At 41.8% G+C, this 17,624-nt stretch overlaps 2 protein-coding genes across 2 annotated transcripts; both read right to left on the reverse strand.

Moving 5' to 3' along the window:
- Positions 1 to 562: 562 nt before the first annotated feature.
- On the reverse strand, positions 563 to 3,236 carry tpgs1 (tubulin polyglutamylase complex subunit 1; the record flags this gene model as incomplete). The annotated part of the gene is made up of 2 exons (XM_080783643.1): positions 563 to 1,316; positions 2,920 to 3,236. The coding sequence occupies 2 exons, from the start codon at positions 3,234 to 3,236 to the stop codon at positions 662 to 664; spliced, it is 972 nt and encodes a 323-aa protein (XP_080639769.1). The 3' UTR covers positions 563 to 661.
- Positions 3,237 to 3,980: 744 nt separating this feature from the next.
- On the reverse strand, positions 3,981 to 17,145 carry LOC308329647 (inositol-3-phosphate synthase 1-A-like). The gene is made up of 11 exons (XM_080784101.1): positions 17,002 to 17,145; positions 16,490 to 16,612; positions 14,330 to 14,491; positions 12,067 to 12,196; positions 11,350 to 11,543; positions 10,605 to 10,754; positions 9,452 to 9,670; positions 7,335 to 7,499; positions 6,988 to 7,101; positions 5,308 to 5,525; positions 3,981 to 5,012 (listed from the first exon to the last, which is right to left on the reverse strand). Exons 2-11 carry the CDS (start codon positions 16,601 to 16,603, stop codon positions 4,829 to 4,831), a joined length of 1,650 nt encoding a protein of 549 aa, XP_080640227.1. The 5' UTR covers positions 16,604 to 16,612; positions 17,002 to 17,145; the 3' UTR covers positions 3,981 to 4,828.
- Positions 17,146 to 17,624: the final 479 nt, after the last annotated feature.

A 17,624-nucleotide genomic window follows, 5' to 3' on the forward strand; every position in this document is an offset into this window, starting at 1 on the left:
AGGAAATACTGGTGGGTTAGTGATATTCTTTTACAGTGATAGTTGGAATTAAACGCTTGTAGGCCTTGTGCTTATGTTGGGCCTTGATTTCTTATGCAAAAAACCCTCTCCAGTCTCATCTCCGACAGCTTTACAGCCCATTAAAAAGGATAGAAGGCCTTTAATTGTATTTATTCATTTATTATCCCCCCAACCACCACTTGTCTTATTATTTTCTGGCATCCAGCTGCTTTGTTTAAATTGGGGTTAGGTTCAATTAATTTTCAACTTAGCCAATTTAAGGTCAATGTGGCAATGCCACTCAGTCTACACATTTACATAATAGTTTCTAATGACCCTGGACAATATATAGTGAACTACCCCCCCCCCCAAAAAAAAGTTAGAGACAGCATTAAAAACAAATTATACTGCAAACTCATACAATGTTTGTCTTTTATGTGCTTTTATGTTATTACATTACAAACACATTATATAGCTTTATAATAATGATATGTTTAATATTTTTTATAATAAACATATTCAAAAATAATAAACATATTATATAATTTAAGTTCCACTCTAGTGTCACATTTACATTATTGCTTGCTGTATCTTACGATGGGGCCAAAAGATTTTTACTAGTTAAACTAAGTGATGAGAATACATTATAGTCAAATTAAGACTAGGACACAACTCTAACTCTGGTGATAAAGAGCTCTGCCGCAGCATTCTCAAATTCTTTTGCATCCATATTTCCACCTGGTCCCCCTGTCTGGGCCCCAGCCATTGCCTGGGCCAGCTTGCAGGGAGATATTTTAGCACTGGCCTCCAGATAGCGGTTCGCCTTCAGGTTAGTCTCCAGACAGGGATTGGCTTTAGTGTTAGCATTAGCACTGCGGTTCGTATCACAGCCCTGGGAGGTCTCCAGAGCTTCTTGGAGGGTCCCCAGTACAGCCATGCAAAGTGCCCGACCCGCAGGCCCCTCGTCAGGGCAACATACCTCAGCATAAAGTCTCTGTGCCTGGCGTATATAGTCTGAGAAAACGGCACACGTGAGCACACCGTGACGGAAGACATCGTAGGGGACGGCTTCATGGTCTTGGCAGTGGAGGCGTCGGAGGAGAGGAGCAGAGGTAGATGCAGGGACCCCGCCTTCACTGCACAAGCACTGGAGTGTCTGGGAATAGAGGCCACCTCTCACCCCACCGCCTGTGGGGCTGTTAGTACTGGAGACCTCGGGGCCATCAGGGCCCTCAGGAGCCACGCTTAGCCATCTCTGGGGACCAGTCTGAGCCAGGATGTCATAGGCCACACGCACATTATTGCTGAAGGCAGATCTTGAGATAATAAATGAGTACAATAAAGAGAAAGAGAAAAGTACAATAAATGATAGAGGTGTAAGAAACAGCCTTTCCTCCTTTCCCTGATAACATTACCCCTAATCGATCAACATGTTACAATGAACTATGTGCAGTGCACTCAGCTAAATCTATAGGCCTACTAAAAATCATTAGCTTTTTGAGGCACTTATATTTCCCATTTACTTTTCTGGGCACAAAAGTCACTTGTCCGGCACACGAGCACACAAATAGGCCTACATTTTAAATCAACTATAATAAAGTTGGTTTTACTTGGTAAATACATGTTTGACTATTAGGTGAATATTCTAAGTTTGCAAGTTAATAGCCCTAGATTAGAATGTCTATGAGCTTACATATATTTCATGTATTCCAAATACACAGCCATAGATCGGTCCTATCCACACACGGTTACCAGACTGACCTCATCGGCATTTAAACTTATAGCACTGCCTGTGCACCCACCCAATAATTAATTGGAGTCATTTTGGCAGAAAATGTGTATTTAGTACGAGCTGCACACGGACGACATTCTCTCTGGCGAGGGGCCCAGAATGAGTGCAGGACTGAACATATGAACTTTAGATACAAATGTATATATACAAATATAGTATAATAATAGTATAATACACAAATGTATGGGGCACACAAAATAGGTTGTTTGATCAATTACCCAACACCAATTACAACACACCTGTCAATTGTGTGCCATAATGTTTGAGCTTCCCAAAGGAAGTTTTCAGTCTAGCTTTTCATGTAAAAGTGGCAATATTTTACATAACATATGTTTTCTGCCAGACCTTTCACATGGATATGAAACTAGAGGACAACATCTGACTCAAAGTCTTAGGAATGCATTACTGGGTGAGTAATGAGCACGCAGTGCAGTGCTACAAGTTTACATGCTGACGTGGTCAGTCTGCTAACTGCTCTGATAGGACTGGTTGTGTATTTGGTATTTGGAATACATGAAATGTATGTAAGAACAGACATTCTAGGGCTATTAACAATATTGGGAAGGTGATGACTGATGATTAGGAAAGCCATACTAATGCCAGACAATATTGTTGGCTGCATGGTATGAGCGTCACTGAAAAAGCGAAACCAAGAGTCACTTGTCCAACGGACAAGTACAATTTGAATGCACTTGTCCGGGAAGATTTAATACTTGTCCCGGACAAGCCTGATTATGGGTCCATTTCTACATTCTCAGAATTAAATTGGTCACAATTTTGCAGTGTAGGCTGCAACAGACAGTTTAGGCTGCCTGCAACAGACATTATAGCCTTTACTTTCTTTCAAAATATTTGTCTGCAGCCACTTTTATTACTTATTATTTTAATTGTTTTTAAGTGTTTCTTTGTTTTGTTTTAATTATCCAACAGTTTCTTATAGTTTAGGACAGGTATAGTTTTTATTTGACTGAGGTTAGGTTAGGTTTAGGCAAATCACGCGGTAACAACAAACAACCGCGGCGCTTTGTAAGCGGTTGTTTCACCCCTGACTTAAAATGTTACGTTCCTGCACTGGGTTCCAAACTGAGCTAACGCTAACGGTACATCTATTCTACATTTGAACAGACCTTTGCGAGTGATGCGCCAGCCGCAGGTGCCACAGTGCTCTGTTGAGATACTGCTGCTCTTGTGCGCCGACGTTCGGCTGATCTCCATCACTACACCCAACTGCCCCGTTCTCTGTCACAGAGGCGAGGTTGCAAAAGTGGTCGGCTAAAAACCCAATTGGGTCGTCCGATCTGGACTCGACCAGCTTCAACAGAGCTCCCCGAAGTAGCTCCCCCACACCCATATGCGAGAGAACGTCCCTCTCGGTTTCTGATTTGGTCGTTTTGACTTCAGACATCATCCCCGAAGTAACACCGGACCTGCGCTTCTCCGCCATTGCTATTGTTTGCTAAGATGCTGATGCTGGGAAGAAACTGCAACGGAAGTGATTCATATAGGCTACGCGGTCCCTAGCCTGGGCACCATTTCATTTCGGTATATGATCCGGGCTGGAGCCGGATGATATGCTTACGTCATGTTGTAGGCAATGGTTTGCCTACAACTAAAAGCAATAAAAGCTCTCGTAAGCGAGAGCTTTTATTGAGAGGGAAAAGGAAGTTGTCGCCGCCTATTCCGACTACAAAACAATACTACAACATGACGTAACCACATCATCCGGCCCCAGGCGGGATCATACGGACTTTTGAAACAGAGACCAGGCTTTCCTCCGAGGCGGTGGAAAGCCTGGTGAGGCGAGGTTACGCGGTCCCTGCTGAACCGGGGCTCCGTTCGGGAAATGTAGCCTAGTCACGTTGGTCCACGCAGTTTACTCATCCCACACAGACACAACACAAGTGTCGAAGAAATCGTATGACTCGCGTATATAATGATACATATCTGATTTAGAAACAAGGATAACTTGATTGAACACACTGACACTGCTTGTTATTGTGAATGTTGTCTACTCGTTGGTTGCTAAGGACGCGCCATCTGACGAATGTGCGCGATCGTTGTGTGCGTGCGTATGTGAAGTACAATTTATAACAAAAAGTAATTTAGCAAATACAGTTTATTATCAACTATAAATGCCACTGCTGGTTTCACAGATCTATTCAAGTAGTGCTTATTTGTTTTTCATTGATTGGTTGAAGTATTTATTAACAGTTTGCAGAATTACAGTAGGCCTACATTTCAAGTATACAAAAACTGTTAACTGTGGGACGACACTAAAGTAGTACACTTGTTTACAATAGTATCCACCATTTTCAATAAATTCATCAGAACATTTAGAGACATACAAATTAGGCTATACACTTCTATATAGCCAAAAACAGGAAATCATCAAAGAGGAGGTAAAAAGGAAAAAAACAAACAAACATAGGCCTACAGTTATGGGAAAAAGGGGTGGGGGGGATTCAGATTTCACGGGGGCCAGTTTCGAATTGCAGCCGTCCGTAGGTGCCCTTTGAGAGCGCTTTTGAAGGAGTCAAGGGATTCACATGTCTTAATGACTGTTGGTAGGGCGTTCTACATTTTTGTGGCATAGGAGCGAAATTAATTTAGTCCCTTGTTAGTGCCGAATCTGGGTTGCACATGGTTTGATGAACTCCCTCTGGTGTTGTGGGTGTGGACTTCATTGACATTAAGGAAGTATTTAGACAGGTACATGGGTATCTTGGTGGTGTAGTGAATCTTGGGGGCAGTTTGTTAACCAGCGTTGTGGAATGTTTGTAAAGAAGATGTTTAAGTAGTTGTCTACGTCAAGTTTGTCAGTGATGAGGGTGTCGTTCGATTTGATGTTTATGTTTGTAAACCATGGTTTTTAGTTTCTGACCGCAGCCTAGTTGGTTGTTTAGTAGCTTCCAGAGCTCCCAGGGATTGTTTTGACTGACAGACAGACAGACAGACAGACTCAGTTGTTCATTCATGCAGTACCACAATAATGCTGAAATTGTACTTTTTAAGGGTAACTAAGGTCATCTGCAGTGATTATACTTTTGTTGCCTCAATGACATGTACACCAACTCCATTCTCCTGAGGTAAATGGTAACCGTTGATGAGGGCCTTTTCTGTCTTGGCACCGTGGATCAGGTTCCTGTGATGAGGCAGGAAGCCTCTTTGCAGCTTGTGCTCAAGATGCATGTTGCTCTGAGGGGGGAGTCCAAGGCATGCTCTGGAACCAACAATAAGGAGGCAATCCACATTATATGATGATAAATTCAAACGTGTGTTAGTCATGGTTCCTGAAATCATCTGTATCATCTCTACCACAGAGTTTCCTATGTATTGCTATGGACCCACAGTAATCACCCCCTCCCACACATCAGCTTGGGAGGTAGATATTTAGATTTGTTTGGTTCACTGGTGGTCTATATATACTGTAAGCCTCATGGGAAAGCATGTAGCCTACAGTATATACATCTACAGTAAACCCAGTAGGCCTACCCCACAGTAGTGCTGTCTCAAACCTCAATATGTTCTCTATGCAGGCTCTCTGACGGAAGAAAGCGTTGACCAGTGGGGCCCCGGGGGGGACCAGGGGAGCCTTGCAGAGGTAGGAGAGCAGGGCCAGGACACTGTGGAAGGACTGGAAATCCTCCTCTCCCTGGGGACGGATGGTGATCCGCTGACACAGCTCCGTCAGAATCACCAGGTCCAGAATGATTGGACTGGCTAACAGTGAGTCCTTGTGGCAGATCATTTGAGAATGCAGTACATAAGGCAGTAAGATTACGTTTAATATCGCATTAAAAAGCAAGTAAAATACAATAGGTTTGGTACTGAAATTAAGCTACAGGACTAACGATAACTGTTAACAAAAAATATAAACAACATACATTAGGCTACTGGACGTCCCCAGTAGCCTAAAGTATGTTGTTTATAATTTTTGTCCAGAGTGAAACTTGTCAAGTAAAAATTCCAATGGCAATTGCCTAATATAATTCAGTGCACACTGCACAGACAGTAGGTCCCCTGATGATAATCAAATGCTCAGTAATGTTATCTGGAATTTGGGTTTCAATGTGCGGTTTCCATCTTCCAGCATTTTAAATGGATGTCGTAGTGAAGTGAATGCAAAAATGTCAGTGCACCATAATTTATTGTTTCCCCATATGGTTATGAATAATCTCCTCAAATTATTGCTGAAAATGTGGTTCACGGATAATCGATAAGAAAAGACAGGCACATGTATCGCAATACCAAATCTGATGGGTGCTGGATAAAGAAATAACTAATGAAATGAACATAATAATCCACACGCCAAACAGCGATTTATTTTATATATATTCTAATTTAGAGTGACGTTTCAAACAACAACAGACTTCTGTTTCATATAACCCCATGTATTACTACTATAATTACTTGTGGTGACTGACCAACGGTAATTTGTACTACCGGTAATTGAAGAGGTTATCTGTGAATGGACCAGTAATCAATTTAGCTGCCTTTGATGGAGTATTAAAATCCAACCATTGTCTGCCATTCTATGTCAATTAATGTACTTAATCTACTTTTTACACTGGCCCGGTTGCTACGCAACGCCTTGCGTACCCTAAGCACTTTCTCGCTTTTTCCTCTGAAACTATACAATGCTGTCCGTGGTGATGATCATCTATCTGAGGTTTGCATCTGATTTGTGATTTTTCATCGCATCGCGATTGAAATATTAACGTTTCTGGCGAAAGATAAACATTGTGAGCTACCCTCTATGGCCACACGGTGGCAATTAACTTGTAAACTTGACACATGCAGTCTTCGCTTATCTCGTGCGAATGCACTGCACAAAATGATGAGGTCCCCAGGCCCCAGGCGATACTAGTCCTGTGTGAATAGGGCTTTAATACCCATAGTGCCTATTCCAAACCCACATGATACAACACGTCAGTTGTATGTTGTCATAAGTATAGTGGGGTTCACCCAATACACAAATTAGTTTAATAATCAAGTGTTCAATTTCAATCAATTATAGGGTGCCCAACTACCCATATAAAGTTCCACACAGTGTGCAGTAGCATCAAAGATTGGAAACTGAATATTTCAGCGGGATGGCAAGTTGAAATTCATGTACGCACAGTTTTGCGCACATTTCACCGGATACACACAGTACAGATGCTTCATAGACATGTGAACATTTAGTGACCACTAACCTCACAAGTGTTGTGCAGTACAATGGTGTTGGTCCCTCCCATCATGATTTCAGAGGTGTACTCATCCATGGCACGCTTGCTGTCTCCGACATAGGGGACATACTTAATCACCACCTGTAAACATGCAAGATAACCAATATTGAATCAGGAACACCTTTCTATTATCTGTTAGTTAGAACAGTAGGTACTACAGTACCTATACCTGCGCCGCACGCACACACACGCACGCACGCACGCACGCACGCACGCACGCACGCACGCACGCACGCACGCACGCACACACACACACACACACACACACACACACTCACACTCACACACAAACACACACATACGCAGAAACTCACACAGTGGTCAGGTTTCTCTCCAGGCTGGTACAAGATGGGGTTGGACTGAACCATGTCATCCACCACATTACTCTTGGAGATCTCCTTGGAGCGGAACTGCAGCGGAGCCGAAAGGTTCTTCCCGTCATTGTTGCCAAGGTGATTGTAACTCACAATGGAGGTAGGCTGTTGTGGAGACATGGTAACTCAAATCATGGAAGGAAGAGTCTCTAGTCTAGGAAACTGCAGAGAAATAAAGGGAACCTACTACTGCCTGGAAGTAGTAATGGAGTGCAAAAAGATCGCCCTCAAGTTCACTGCCAAGAAAACTAATGACATTCAATGCGGAAGACAGAACCATAATTGCTACTGCCAGCAGGGCTGGTGCTCGAAATAATCGAGGACTTCAAATAGCTCAGTGCCTGGACTGGCTCGATGGCACTTGCCTGGAAAGCTTTGTACGGGATGAGGAGAGTGTGGAAATCTGACATGTGAGATATCAAGAGGTGGCTGTTCCTTGCTAGCCTCGGAAACCCAGACGTTTTTATTTCCAGGGAGAAAAGAACAGTCTGGGACCGAGTCCACTTCAATTCGGCATAGCGTAGTAAATGTCGATCACTCTCTGCTGAGTGATTTCTGATCGTCTGCACCTTTGTTAAATTGACGCACACATGTACACAGTACACTACACACACTCCTCTCTCTCTCTGTCGCTCTAATAAATTAGTCTCATGTCGCGCAGCTGCGTCTAGATTCTCCCTACGGATCCTGCCGGGAGCTGCCTATGCCATAGAATGCATAGGTGGACCCCAGGCTATAGTTCCTGGCTACAGTAGGATCAATACTGCTGTACGGGGCCAAGACAGTACAGCAGGAAAACATCCTGGATGGTGTGTCTACACAAGAATCCTATGAATGGCACTTGATGTCACATGGGAGGACCACATCAGAAATGTGGACCTCTACACAGGCCTTTCATGGGTCATGGGTAAGGTCAGGGAGAGAAGGATGTGGCTGGCTGAGCCCAATGACACTGTGGGAGCCAACCCAGTACAGCTATACAGCTAGCAGAGAAAGGGGTCACACCATCGATGTGGAAAGGATTGCATTGCTGTGGCATTGCACTGATAGGATTATTAATTGTTTTGAGACAAAAACGAGATACGGTGAGACATGAAGCACAGACTGTAATGACAATTTATTTGTCTTTACTCTGTATACCGTTGCGCTGTATTGTTGATGCTTCTTGTATTTTCTTTTTGCCTTGTATTGCTGTATACAACAGTACTTTTTATTGTCCTTACTCTTTACCTGTAACTCTGTACCCTTAACTTCTGTGCCGCCTCTGGGCGACACTGCAGAGCTCCAGATATAGATATAGCTGTATAGGAGGGAGTGGAGGGAAACAATCTAGTCCACACCCCCGCACCGCATTGCATTCAGAAAATAAATATAAAAAATAAAACCTGATAAAGCTACGAGGAGCTGTCAAATAAGCATTCCAGAGGAGATGCTTTCGTTTAATCACATCATTTAGAAGCAGAGTAATTATCTGATACTAGGAAGCGTAATTATCCGATACTAGGCCGATGGCCCGTTGCGAACAATGCCCGTTGGGCATGCATGGACATCCTGCGATAGCCATTGTATCCGTTGTCAGCTGTTGGAGGCCAGTCTATGATGTCAGTACTATGATATCACAGTACAGTACAGTACAGTACAGTACAGTACAGTACAGTACAGTACAGTACAGTACAGTACAGTACAGTACAGTACAGTACAGTACAGTACAGTACAGTACAGTACAGACAGACAGACAGACAGATACAGAGATCTCCATATGAGCATAAAAGGGACTCAGAAAGAAAGATACTGTGCATTTATAGATGTACAGTATGTAAGATTCACATAGATAGATGACCTCCCACTTGATTTGACTGGCAGTCAATAAACCAAATGGCAAAACTGCAGTAAGATTTATTCTATCATTCATTTTCACCACAGATATGGTGCCATGTAGGGAATGCTTCCTGCACAAATGTTCAGCTCTGCCATAGTCATAGTGTCATGTAACTTAGAATGACATGAATACAATGTTAGGTTAGGTTTATGTTCAAAATAATTAGATCTCCTCTCACCTTGATACCTGCGCTGACCAGGAAGTCCACCAGCACTGACTTGATCTTTGTTTGACCGGACTTGAAGTCATCCCCACCAATGAACACCCCTCTCTGCACTGCCAGCTCCACAGCCCCAGGGACAAATGTGTTTTGCGGGGCCCCATTGATGTATGCGCAGCCCTCCAGTATACTGGCCACCGCAAAGATAGTGGAAGGAGAAACCTCTGCCGCACCAGACTGAAGATATAAGGAAACAACGTTTATTCCTAATATGTTTCTCCCAGGATGGTCTTTATCTCTCTCTATAGCATAACTGTAGCATAGTCTGTGGTGATTATTATTGGAAGTTATGGGATTTGCCGAAGGTAATACACCTGAAAGACATGATCAATGGCGTACTGTACATGTGTACTGCAGACTGGAGATAAAATAACCACTAGTGCAAGAGCAAATCATAATTTCATTCTCCACCATCAGAGATTAGAAACAGACGACTGTGTGTATGTGTGTGTGTGTGTGTGTGTGTGTGTGTGTGTGTGTGTGTGTGTGTGTGTGTGTGTGCGCGTGCGTGCTGCGTGCATGCATGCGTGCGTGCCCACAGTAAAGTGTTAGGAAGAGTAATCTTTTTATCCTTTAAGCTTTAAGCTTTATTAATCACACAATGTGATTAGGATTACTGGTTCCTAGATTACTGGTTCCTAGAATTAGTTTGAGATTAAAGTAGCTCATAACGCTAGGCATTGACATCATTTAGTCGTTTCCCATACAGATTACACCTGTAGCCCTTGAATTTTATAGTAGGATGTGACAGGAAGAAACCTTTGCTTGTATAACTTTTGTATACCCCTCTTCATTGTCATTCTGATCTATTTTCCAGTACAGTGGAGAGAAAAAGTAGAGAGAAAGTAACATGTAACACTCTGTGGCTTGGCCAGGCGTTCCAAGTCTGTGGGAAGTCTACAGGGAAGTGCTTCCCAGGCTAGCAATTTCTACAGGTTGGTCAGTAGGCTTGCTCAGCAGGGAGCAAAACTGGGAGGCATTATGCCTCCCAGGGTGAAAGCCCTCACTGCCAGGTGAAAAATAAGTGACTAGCGACTCCATGTGTATCAGAGGAGATGTGGTAGTTACGTACTGTGCTGCAGTAGCAGCAGTACGTATACTAAGTGGTTACCTTGATGGCAGCCAACAGGTTCTGAGCTGTGTCATTGACCCCAGGGATGATGCTACAGAAGCGTTCGGTGTTGGCGGTCCACAAGACGATGACTTTGTCCACACCATTTGACCGCCGGAAGTCTCTAATGTCATCTCTGATCTGTTCCATCTAGAGATGAGAAGTTAGAGTTAGAATTAACACCACACAAAGGAACATAATTTATTTTGCCTCCTTAATTACTCAAATTGTCATCTTCTGTAAAAAACCCTCAAATACATCTTGGTTGCGGGAATTTGGAAAAGATTCTGCCCATGGATGTGTTGTGAAAACTTGAATATACATTGGCAGTCTCTCATCTCTCACTTCTAACAAATACAAACAATCGCATTAGAGTGCCAGATATTCGATTATATTTGGGATATTATAAATTACCCTGGGATGTGTACATGCATCTGAATCCATGTAGCGACACAAGGAAGCTATGTGTAGGTTCGAGGGTTTGGGTAATTTGTGCATCCTGAATTATAATTTATAACTGCAAAGAAAACAAATTATTTTATCTCAGATCCCCGCCCTCGGCCGAGTCTGTCTGTCTGTCCATCTGCAGCTAATCTCTAACCTGACTCCGCCAGATGGGGCAGCAGAGAGAGAGTCAGGTTAGCTAATCTCAGTCCCTGTAGATATCAAAATTGGCATAATCAAGGCGCAAGGTTAGACCATGCAAAGTTCCACCGTTAAAACAAGACACAGACTTGAGACTAACCTGCTCAGCCATGGTCCCTGTGAGCACATTGTCAGCCCGGCTCTCTTGGTTAGCAGCAATGAATTCTGGGATATAGATGGATGCCCTGGGTCTCAGGCAGCACATGAGAGGACGGAGCTGCTCCTGCACTGACCAGTCAAGCACTGCAGCTCTCTCCATCGCACGACCCAGGTCCAACGATGAGATGTCCCATCCTAATAATAAAACACACACACACACACACACACACACACACACACACACACACACACACACAAACGCGTATGCGTGCGTGTGCGGGAGGCCCAGGCTTGAATCTCGGGTAGAACATAATTAAACTTGCCGATTGTAGCTTTAAGAATACATTATGCAACATTTCTCGCCCCCAAAAACAAACTCTATGAAATTCCATAAATTTAGTACTGAAAATACAAGCTCATAATGCATCGGAATGCAACTCATTATGACCTTGCATTGTTCACTAGTTTGGGTCCCAGAAAGACAGAATAGACATTTCTATTTTGGGTCTTTATCTAACGCGTTTGGAAACCACTGCTCTATGAGTTAATATTTCCCAACCCTTCTCCTAAGGAATGACCAAAGTTATGTAAAAGACAACTCTGACCTCTCTGGCTCTCTCTCTCTCTCTCTAGTACACATATCACCTCACCCACGTTGCCACTTATCATTTAGGGTGAAAGGTCAGCTGTCATGCTGTCTGTGTAGAATCACCCATACCGTCAAAGGTGATATCATCAGGGTGCACCATAGGTAGGAGGTCACGGAAGGGCACGTTGACCTCTCCCTCCGGCCCCGACCCCAGACAAACAGTAGACGCCTGCAGAAGTGACCCAAAATAGTTTGCTCTCTAAAGAATGTTGAAGAATGGAAAGAGAAGGGAAAAGGTTACAATACAAACCATTCTACTCTCAGTTGAATCATCATCATGCATCATATGTTTTTATCATCACAAATGTATTCATATTTTATATCAAGGAGACAATGAAGTTGAAGATACCTGCGAGAAAAAACATCTTTAACACATTTAACACTCAGATTGAAGTGAACGCTGCATAGTTTACCATGTGAGACACAGTGGTAGTAACAGAGAAAGAGGTTTAACAATGTCCATTTAAGGTAATGATGTAAAGACCTAGTCAATTAGGCTCCAAGCGGTCTACTGGACCTGTCAGCATGTCAAAGATATTAATGAGATTTCTCCTCTCTGCCGCTGCAGAGTAAAATTCCCAAACAGTAGCCTGTTAAATTATCATACCATATTAAACAACTAAAAAGTTAATTGATTTCAACAACAAAAATTAAGCACACAGCCGCAGCAGAAGAAGCAAATGGCAAATTAAACTATTTCGTCAATAAGATCAATCGTTTTGGGGCACCAATGGCCTAGTGGTTAAGGCGCATACCATATGGTCACTATAGCCTCTAATGCCCGATGACAACCATTGCTGTGTATCACTGTCTGTCTCTCTCCCAATTTCCTGTCACACTACACTGTGCTATCTAAATAAAGGCAGAAAAGCCCAAAAAGCAAAAGATAATATTGTTGCTGACAATACATGGAAACTGTCAAATATGTTAAATATGTAAACAATGACCTGTGTTCAAATAGATCTATATCAGTTAGTCACAAGCACAAGATAATATAATTGGTTAAATAATTATAAACCCCACAGACAGACGTAATGTAATTTTCAAAAATGTTTGACAATAGTGGAAGGTCAGACAATGCATCGCAATTTGCCACATTGTGATCTATCTTGTAAATCTGCTATTTTCGCTACTTTTGCGCCACAGTATAGTATAATTTACACATTGACGCACTGTGAGCTTGTAGATCAGCTATATTTGAAATGGGGCTTAAGGTGAGACACCCCAGGTGAAATCATGATTTTTCATTTTTTTTTTTTTTTGCTATTTTGCTTCCTAAACATGTTTTCTTTCAAACTAAAGCAAAATACACATTAAAAATACAGATTTAGATGTTTAGTTGGATAGTTTATTTTAGCCAATGACAGCTCGTTTTTCGGGGTGAAAAGCCACCATCTCTATTTTCATGATTGGTTGTTGGTACAAAGGAAGTGACCATATTTGGATCAGACCACAGTCAGCTTGAGGTCCAGACCTTTCCAATGATATATGCCATTATATGTTGTTGCCAAGGTTTGGATGAGATATTTTGTCTCAAAATAGTGGCTTCAAATAAAACTTTTTGGAATTTTACAATACAAATCTTTAAAGGCCGTTTTCTCAAAATGAGTTTTCCTCATACTTGGGACAAAGAATCTCCACTTCAGTTGAACTCACATACACCAAACTTTCCAGTCTTATTCCTAACTATATTCCGCAGACATTTACACATGGATTTGTTGATATATCATTCACAGCCTGATTTACATCACATTTTATACCAAAAAAATGCCGAAAATTGGGTTTTTTATGCCTGTTGACACTATTTTCTGATTTGTGGAGTGATAATTAGAGATATCAAAAATCCCATGTGTAATTTTCTTTGTCTCTAATGTGTCAACAAAATGAAATTGAACCTGGCTTTATCCGATCTTCAGATTTATCGTCCCGAAATGTATGCAAATTAGCGCATATAATGCCTAATTTGCATATTTAAACATATAATTTCAGAAAACTTGTAATACAAAAAATCTTAGTTTTAATATAAGTAATCAACTGGAGAAGTTTCATTGTGATAGCTATTATTTAACTTTTTTTCCCTATTCACCTGGGGTGTCTCGCCTTAAGTTGTTAATTCATCATATATTTGTGTTTGGTTTGGATCCTATATGAGTCCCTTCTGAGAAATGTAGTGGAGACCTACAGCATTTCTATTTGAAATAACAGAGAGAAAGTCATGAGCTTAACAAATACTATATTTCAATACTTTAACTAGTTCCAGTACTCCAAAAATCAAATGTACTTAGTTACTGTCCAACACTGCTTGCATGTGTGGGTGTTTCTCTCCTCACACCTTTTCTCCAGTCTTGGTCCTCCAGGTGAGGCCCAGTCTGTTGGCCAGTACAGCAGCAGTGACAGTCGTACCATTGTTTCCCCCCCAGCCCACCAGCATGACACCCAGTCGGGGAACATGGCGCTCTGTGTGGAATGTCATCTCGCTGGTGGTCGGGGTTATCTGAAACAAGAAGATTCAAATGTGAATCTGTGTGTGTGTGTGTGTGTGTGTGTGTGTGTGTGTGTGTGTGTGTGTGTGTGTGTGTGTGTGTGTGTGTGCGTGCGTGCGTGCGTGCGTGCGTGCGTGCGTGCGTGCGTGCGTGCGTGTGTGTGTGTGTGTGTGTGTGTGTGTGTGTGTGTTTCTGTGTGTGTGTGTGTGTGCACACTTTATTATTAGGATGGGACATCTCATCGTTGGACCTGGGTCGTGCGATGGAGAGAGCTACAGTGCTTGGGTTGGGAAATATGAACTCATAGAGCAGTGGTTTCCAAACACGTTAGATAAAGACCCAAAGTAGAAATTTGATATCTCTCTGGGACCCAAACTAGTGCACAATGCAAGGTCATAATGTGTTGCATTGCGATGCATTGTGAGCTTGTATTTTCAGTACTTAATTTATGGAATTTTTCATTATGTTCTACCCGAGATTCAAGCCTGCATGGGCCTCGTGTGTGTGTGTGTGTGTGTGTGTGTGTGTGTGTGTGTGTGTGTGTGTGTGTGTGTATATTCGGCAGAAAATGGCTAAAAATGCATTTTCGGCCTATTCGGTATCGGCCCAAATAGGCAGAAAATATATCACCGAATAGTGTATGCAATTAATGCATTCAAAAGAGCTGAATAAATGTTTTATGGATCCATAATAGTGATTATTATTTAAGTTAACATAACATTTGTAGAATCAAACTCAGGTTAATGGGTTAAGTGAGGATACTAAAACAGCGATATTCAGTTACACTTCATACCAATTATACTGTGCGGGTAGGTATGTTAGGTATGTTATAATATATATATAGGTATAATGGTATGTTAAGTGATAACCACTTTCAACATGGCATTATAGGCAAAAGCTTTCTAAATCTTTCAAATTTTCCAAACATCTACAAGCTTGTAGGTCAACAATTTTTGCTATTTGTTGTACAACAAAGTATATAGTGCTTAAGTGGCATTCTGGACTAGACCTGTATGGCTGGAAACATTGTGGTTGCAAGGACTGCATTTCTGACCTTTCAGATACAGGACTGTGTCACATTAATACCAAGTGATTGAGAGATTATTTATTCTGTACTTACTCTGTATAAACATACTATTTTAACTAGTGATGCATAATTTCCCTTTCGGTGCACCCCTAGTTTTATTATTAGGATGGGATCTCATCGTTGGACCTGGGTCGTGCGATGGAGAGAGCTACATTGCTGGAGAGAGCTACATTGCTTCCATCATGTGCCAGCATATTCCAGCATATGAGAGTGTGTTTTCATAAACGTGTTGTGTATATGACACACATGTTCAAACAGCTCATATACATTAGCCTACCAGGGTTTCTCAAAGTACGTGCCGTGACCTCTTAAACCCTATATACTTAGTAAACGTGATATACTTTGTTTATTCTTTGATGTACATGTAGTACACCAACTAAGTCTCCTTGCCAAAAATAGCCGATCAACAAGCTGTGAACTTTCCTCCCAGAAGTTCAAGTGGTTAAATGTCAAGTATAAAGTTATTTTGAATCTGTCCTAATGGAAACTGATATTCTCTCAAGTTCAAGGTTTGGAACAATTTAGAGACAGGTGGATGAAAAGGTTATTTACCGGGAGCCATATATGTTTGAGAACCTTGGACAGCTTTTTTCTATAGGCTACTCTTCACCAAATATCTTGTCTTGTCCAAAGTAGCCAATCTATAGCACACAACTTCTACAGTAGATCGTTATTTTTGGCAAGGAGGAGTCTTGGTGTAGACATAGACCTATATCAATCGCAAAGCAACAGATCTGCAATTTTTGGCTAATGTTAATATGGATGCTGGGCTTCAAGTGGTAAAAATAATATACAATTTTATCATTTTCTGTGTTTCCCTTGTTTTTCTTGGATAAGGGTGTCCCTTATTAGCATTTCAGGTTCGCAAACCCTATACAAGCCTATGTGATGCATGCCCACACTGACAGAAAATGTGACTTACTGTGATTTTGTTCCCATCTCTGTGTACCGCTGTAGTATGGTAGGAGTACTGAGCTTCAATGAGTGTATCTGTGTACCTGACATTAGAACTGTTGATGTGAATGTTCTCTGACATGGCCGCAGTCTGCAAAGAGATCAAAGAAGATTTAAAAACAGGTCAACCCACCGCATGCACTGCAGAAAAACCTGCTATAACAATTATTTGATTTAATTTCCCCAATCTCGTAAAAAAAGAAAAAAGCCAGCTTCCACGCGTTAATAGTCACAGCGTAGCAGGCTAAGTAGCCTACTAAGTAGGATATAGGCTATGCACTCTGCTAACACATTTCAATTTCATGATAAAAATGGAAAACTTTGCAATGCATTAGGATGGTTAGCGAATAGCCTACTACAGTGTACTGCACTGTTATATATCCTAGGCCGAGAATTACGCCGGGAGGTAATAGTAGCCATGCAGTTAAAACAAAAAGTTTACACAAGAAACAATTGCAAATCCAGAATATTTTTTCTTACCCTTGCTTTCTTCCAATGCAGCAAGATACACAAGTTATCTAAATAAAGTTGATAATATCCGCAGGTCAACCTGGCATAAAGTGTACAATTGTTCGTCCCCTGGGCTGGGCGTCAGCATCGGAATAGAAAGAAAATATGTTTCTGCTGACCCTCCTACTCCGTCCTGGCCCGCGGCTGAGAGAGGAGTGTCTTAACCGTTTAGAGGCACGCAGTCATCGAAATAAACACGTTAAAAACAAACCACGAATGAACCAACAAGAACAATGCATGTATGACAAATTAGTTTGTTTAACCAAAACGGACTGGAGTCAAAATTTATGGAACAAAATATTTTACATTGCACAAAAGTGATCGGCGCGTTCCAACAACGAGTCTATGCTAAAACGTTAAAACGTCTATAGGCTAGAAAGACTTTCTGTTTTTCTACAAGCCTAGCCTACCAGTAGTTTGAAGAACATTAATTGGGTTTTCATTTCAAAGTTAATAGGCCTAATGGCTCTAACCAATTAAGCCATAGTGCTTCAACTCCAAGTGATGTCATATATTTAAAGAGCTCACATTGCCAAATATGACAAATTGGGATTGCACATCAAAGTTGGTGAAAATAGCCTACTTTGGGGACA

Source organism: Protomyctophum bolini (assembly GCF_963924005.1).
Source record: "Protomyctophum bolini genome assembly, chromosome: 15".
Classification (NCBI taxonomy): domain Eukaryota; kingdom Metazoa; phylum Chordata; class Actinopteri; order Myctophiformes; family Myctophidae; genus Protomyctophum; species Protomyctophum bolini.

What these genes read in the sequence shown, in the direction of transcription:
- LOC308329647 (XM_080784101.1), bottom strand. Translation starts at nt 16,603, where the DNA reads ATGTCAGAGAACATTCACATCAACAGTTCTAATGTCAGGTACACAGAT. An exon ending in ACCTGTTGGCTGCCATCAAG is followed by an intron (nt 9,671 to 10,604) that starts GTAACCACTTAG and finishes TTATATCTTCAG; the next exon opens with TCTGGTGCGGCAGAGGTTTC. An exon ending in TGGTCAGCGCAGGTATCAAG is followed by an intron (nt 7,500 to 9,451) that starts GTGAGAGGAGAT and finishes TCTCCACAACAG; the next exon opens with CCTACCTCCATTGTGAGTTA.